The sequence below is a fragment of the Capsicum annuum genome, chromosome 3 (assembly GCF_002878395.1).
Source record: "Capsicum annuum cultivar UCD-10X-F1 chromosome 3, UCD10Xv1.1, whole genome shotgun sequence".
Taxonomy (NCBI): Eukaryota; Viridiplantae; Streptophyta; class Magnoliopsida; order Solanales; family Solanaceae; genus Capsicum; species Capsicum annuum.
Window position 1 is genome coordinate 20,477,371 of NC_061113.1, and position 5,962 is coordinate 20,483,332.

General features: G+C 30.0%; 1 protein-coding gene across 1 annotated transcript; it reads left to right on the plus strand.

Annotated features, from left to right (window-relative positions):
* The first annotated feature begins 562 nt into the window (after positions 1–562).
* LOC107864172 (heat stress transcription factor A-6b) lies at positions 563–3,407 on the plus strand. The gene is made up of 2 exons (XM_016710459.2): positions 563–1,498; positions 2,328–3,407. Exons 1-2 carry the CDS (start codon positions 1,214–1,216, stop codon positions 3,129–3,131), a joined length of 1,089 nt encoding a protein of 362 aa, XP_016565945.2. The 5' UTR covers positions 563–1,213; the 3' UTR covers positions 3,132–3,407.
* The last annotated feature ends 2,555 nt before the right edge of the window (positions 3,408–5,962 follow it).

Here is a 5,962-nt window from a genome sequence, read left to right on the forward strand (position 1 = left end):
TTAAATGCTAGAATTTAGGAAGTTTTTGGATTTTGAGGCTATAATAGAATTGAAACTGTCATGACTTCTTCATCATTTCCCTCCCAACTTTTTTCATGTAAAATATTTTTTTAAACATTATTTTCAAAAATAAAATGTTGAATTAAAATCACTTAAATTTTTAGATTTAGAGAATAAATAAGTACTAAAATAATAAGTGAAGTAATCCTTGTTCATTTGACTCAATCCCGTACCCGACCTAAAAGTCTCCACGTCCGCTTTTCTCCACCTGCCATCCAATAATTGGCAAAGTAAATATAGAAGATTAGGGTTCCCTCTTCATTCTAGGTAAAGTTTAATTTGAAAGGAGCTATTAAAAAGAAATTGAAATTATAAGAGCATAAATGAAGAAGTGTCCTAATTTGCACAAGTATTTGAGACATTTTAAATTGTTAGAAAAAAGATATTACTACACTTTTGACCAGAAAGATAAAGATACACACTAAATACAAAGAATTTAAATTAGTACACAAATTAAGTTTACCTTATCTGCCATTAGGTTCAATGAACAAATAAAACTGCCCTCCTACCTATCTATACCTTCCCAAAAGGGTTACTCCAATATTAAAGAAGAGTTATTTTGAGAATTAAAAAAAAAAAAAAAGGGGCTCAAAATATCTAAGGTCCGTTCCATAAACTAATATTATTATTATTTTCAAAACCTGTATTCATCAAACTGTGACCTAACAGCTCCTTTTTCCATCTCTCTCACTTGACCTCCATTACAACATAGTTTCCATCTCCTAAAATTTTCCTCCAAATCTAAATCCAAAATCCTTCTAATTTTACAAACTCTTTAATAGCTTTTTTTTACCTCTTGAGTTATATCCTCCATTTTCTTGGAAAGATTATTCTTTTTCTAATATCTCACTTTCTTCTTCATTTTCCCATCTAAATCTTGATAATTCTCCTCAATCTAAACCCTTTTTTTCTCAAACCCTAACTCCTTAAACCACTCTAAATTAATATACCCTTTGAAGAAGAACTCCCAAGTATGTTGTAGCATCATTCCCTTTGAACTTCAAATCACATTATCCATATTTTTTTCCTTTCAAGATTTAACTCCCTAGCTACCCCTTGTTAGATCAAGAAAACACAGCATACATATTTATTTCCTTTCAAGATTATTTAACTTTCTAGCTACCCCTTGTTAGATCAAGATTTATAAGTATATATGGATCCTAATTTTGGCCCAATAAAAGAAGAGTTTCTTGGATCTAATGAACCTACTATGTGGATTCCTCAACCAATTGAGGGGCTTAATGAGAATGGACCTCCACCATTTCTAACAAAGACTTATGAACTTGTGGATGATCAAAGCACAAATGATGTTGTTTCTTGGAGTAGAGGTAACAATAGTTTCATTGTTTGGGATCCTCAGACTTTCGCCATGAATCTTCTTCCAAGGTACTTCAAGCATAGCAATTTCTCAAGCTTTGTCAGGCAGCTCAATACTTATGTAAGCAAAATTATTTTGTTTCTCTAACCAACACAAAAAAGTAGTATATATGAGCAAAAGAAATACTTATATATATAGGGAACAAGAAAGTGGAAGACTTCAAGTTCTACATAATGATATATAAAGTTGTTGATAAATATATAGTGCTCTAGAATTTTCTCATGTTTGTGAAGTTTCTAGTGAATATTTCGAATTTTGAAATATTGCAACTTGCACTGGATTCTTTTTTTCCTTTATTGGCAAGTTGCACTAGATTTGTTTCTTTTGTTTAAAGTACTATACATATATATATATATTGTTGATAAATAATAAATCAAATTAATTAAATTGACTTTAAGATGGAAACAACTAGTAGTTTAGAGAAATATATACATATGTAGATTACAGCTCAATCGCTAATAAAGGAAGTGAATAGTCAGTTACAAAACAAAAATTATATAGATGTACGTCATGTAATTAACATTACAACCCAACTCATAAGCCAATTCCAGTTACCTTCTGCCCAGCAATATTTCATTAGTTTATGTAAAGTTTCTCCAAGCAACACTTCTTGTGTGAGTGCACAAAACAATTTTGTTAGTATGAGTTTAATAACTATTATATGCTGACAGTTTATGTAGAAAACCTTACACATTATCATGTTGCCTAGGAGACGACTACAAGTAATAAGGCAAAACATTAACAATCAATCATATAAAAATTTTCTTATACCATGACTAGTATATATAATACTATTACAATTGCTTTTCTATAATCCTCTTATATTCCTTCCACCCTTTTTCTTCCATGATGGAAGAGTATTACTAGCAATGTGAATGATATCATGTAGGGATTTAGGAAGGTTAATCCGGACCAATGGGAATTTGCTCATGAAGGTTTCTTGAGGGGGCAAAGGCATATCCTGAAAACAATTAGGAGGAGAAAAACAAGTAATTTCCATCATGGACAAGCTTCAAATCAAGGTATAGACACTTATGTTGAATTGGGAAAGCTTGAGATAGATGGAGAAATGGATCGATTAAGGCGCGAGAAGAAGCATTTGATGATGGAATTGGTGGAGCTTAAACAACATCAACAGACTACAAAATCACACATCAAAGCAATGGAGGAAAAGCTTAAGAGGACAGAAACAAAACAACAACAAATGATGAATTTCTTGGCTAAAGCAATGCAAAATCCAAAGTTTTTGGAGCAAATGATGCAACAAAAGGAAAGAAGGAAGGAACTTGAGGAAGAAATTAGGAATAAGAAGAGGAGGCAAATTGATCATCAAGGTCCTAGTAATGTTGGAGACTTGGGCCATAGTGTTGATAATAATGATAGAAGTTTTAGTATAAAGATGGAGCCTCATGAATATTATTATGGTGATCAAATTGATGGATTTGATGATCTTGAATTGGAGAGATCACTTGCTATGAGCATGCAAGGACAAAGTGGGAACACAATCAATCTTGCACAAGACTACACTGATATTGAGAATGAAGCTACTACTAATGAAGGATTTTGGGAGCGTTTGTTGAGTGAAAATGTTGAAGGAGATATCAATTTACTTGATATTGAAGGGGAAAATGAAGAAGATAATGTGGATATTTTGGCTCATCATCTTGGATTTTTGGGTTCTACACCAAAGTAAAAGGATCACTTTTCTATTGGTTTTCCATTCTTTTCTCTTCATAATTTGGATTTTAGTTCTATTATTTGCCTAATATAGACTATAAATTATATGCTAATTAATTAGGAGGAGGCCAATTCTTTTGCAAAAGAAAGCAACTCTCTACAAGTTAAGTTTGATTATTCTCAGGTGTTCTATAAGTTCCTTTTGACCTGTGTGGAATTGTTTGGTACCTTTCATATCTTGGAAGGCCAACTTGTTTTCTTCAGTATTGAAATGTATCTTCGTACTATGTTATATCTACCTTTTTTCCTGTTTAAACACTTGTAAGGATAGAGTTGCCCGGTACATATGCTACTGGGAAATAGTAGATATCTCATAAAGTTAAGCTAGGTGCGTGTAAGTTAACTTAGACACCACGGTTATCCAAAATAAAAAAGAATTAATTTGACAGCTCATTAGTTTATTAGGTTATGAAATATCTTAAATGATCATATTTGAGGAAATGTTTATAGTCATCTGGTGAATATAATGAATTGATAACATATATGTCATAAATTAAGAACTAGGTATGACAAGTTTGAGATTAATTAGATGTCCCATATATGGAATAATGCCTGTGTAAGACCATATTGTTCTTTACATGCTGGGTGTGTTAGGTAGAAGGAAATTATTTTCGTCAAAAACATTTTTAGCGGAAATAAGTGTGTTTCTTATTTATTTAATTTCTTGAATTTGGTACTAAAGCAAAAAAATAGTACTGTATTAATAATTCTAAAAATATTTATATATAATATTTTAGATAAATACTACGGAAGATGGAGTGGAGTGTAGAGTGGTAGAGATGGGGGATATGGAGATGGGGTGAAACTGAGGTATGTTGGAGGACGAGAAGGTCACAATCTATGTTTTTGCCTACTATTCTTTGTTTTATTAAAGAATCTTTTAAAAAAAATTGACCAATCGAACATAGAAAAATTGAAAAATATTTTCGTGATGGATTTGTTCAATATGGTCAAAAAAAATTGAAAAATATTTTTTCTAAAAAAGTAAAAAAAAAAAAAAAGAAATTCTAAATGAGGAGAATAATTTTCCTAATCAAAACAAAATGTTTTTGCGACTGAAGTTCACGTGCAACAGTAAGGTCTTATTCTGTTTATGATATGATATCTCTAATTAATCTCAACATTAATTGTTGGTTAAACAGAACTAACCTTACAACCAATCTATATTCTAGAATCTAGACTTCTAATAATTGAGTTGCGTAAAGAAATTGAGTTGATAATTAGCAAATGAAAATATAGAAAGTAGATATTTTCCTTGTACCTAATTAAGCTCAAAAAAGATATCTTTGATACTTTTGAATGCTGAGGGATTATAAAATTAGATTAAAAAGTTAGATTTTGTTTGATTGTTGGCAAGCATGTCTCAATTTCCCTAGACAGATTGCATAATCTTTAGTATTTATTTATTTGGTATTTTGGTAAGAGGCGGACCGACCTTTCTTATTTCCTTTCTACTTCTTTTCTTATTATGTTAATAAAATGGCCTATTCCTAAGTACTCTTTAATTTATTCTTTGTATGCACAAATCAATATCATTTGGATATTTTAAGTAGAAGATGTATCGTTTTACATTTGAATTTTTAACTATTCTATGTTCTCGTCATTGAAAGACTTAGCGATATGCAAACAGAAATGTGATTTGCCAAGTATAAGGAAAATGAGGAAAATTGGCAATATGTTGATAGCAATCAAGGAAGAATTCGTATTTCTTCTGTTGCTAATGTTACCGATTAACCTCACTCTTCAGGCTGTTAGCTTTGCTCAGCATTTTTGCCAACTGTTAGCTTATTCAGAAGAAGAATCTTTAATTTATTTTTTTGGAAAGAAGTAACCGAATTTCTTTGAAGTAATAACACCACTCAAATTCCTACTCAATTAAAATTAAATAAGATCTAAAATTACCTTTAGATACTGACTATGATTATGAGGAGGAAATTAAAGTAAGATCTTCGTCCAATCTTTATTGTTGAATTCACAAAGTGCATCTTCGAGTTATAGCTAAAAATAATTTAATCATTCTTTAGCCAAGTGTTAGTTAATGTTTTCATTTATACTGAAGAATAAAATGAGAGGGTTTGTTGTCATTTGAACCTCTTTTGACAGAAAATTATATTGTTTATACATAATTAAATAATTTTTATGTATAAATTAGATATCGAACTTCTTATACTTTTTTATATGCTTAACTTTTTATATTATGAATTACTTGGCGAAAATTCTAGTTCCGCACCGGAAGAGGCAACGATGCACTCTCCTAAAAGTAAGCTTGGGGTAAACAACAATTTTTAAGGTAATTGACTAGATTCTATCTTGAAGCAAATTCAGACGAATTAATTATAAGTTTTTAATATATTGTTTGATAAAGTTTTTAAAATCAATCTTTACCTTGAAAAGTAATTTTCATGAGAAGTGCTTTCTTGAAAATGTAATTTTAAAGAGTAGCAATTTGTATTTATTTGGCCTATAATAGTATTTGTGTTTAGCTTCTAAAAGTGCTTCTCTATTGGAAAAAAAATTATTTTTTCTAACTTACGAAAAACAGCTCCTACTCCTTGAGCTAAGGATTTATTGAAAATAAACTTTGTAACTTTTAAAATAGTGCAAGATTTATACAAATTTTATTTTTTTTAAAAAACTTCACTTGTGAAATCACGAAAAATAACTCCTACTGCATGCTATTCAAAAGTATTTATTTTCTTTTAAAAATTAAATTAAACACTCTTAACTTTTTAAAATAATATTTTTATTTTTTACAATGTTGATCCTGACAGATCTCTGATTAATTTT

Bases quoted from the DNA above. Each gene is read 5' to 3' on its own strand.
- LOC107864172 (XM_016710459.2), top strand. From the start codon at position 1,214: ATGGATCCTAATTTTGGCCCAATAAAAGAAGAGTTTCTTGGATCTAAT. The intron at 1,499-2,327 runs GTAAGCAAAATT...GATATCATGTAG, and splicing joins TCAGGCAGCTCAATACTTAT to GGATTTAGGAAGGTTAATCC.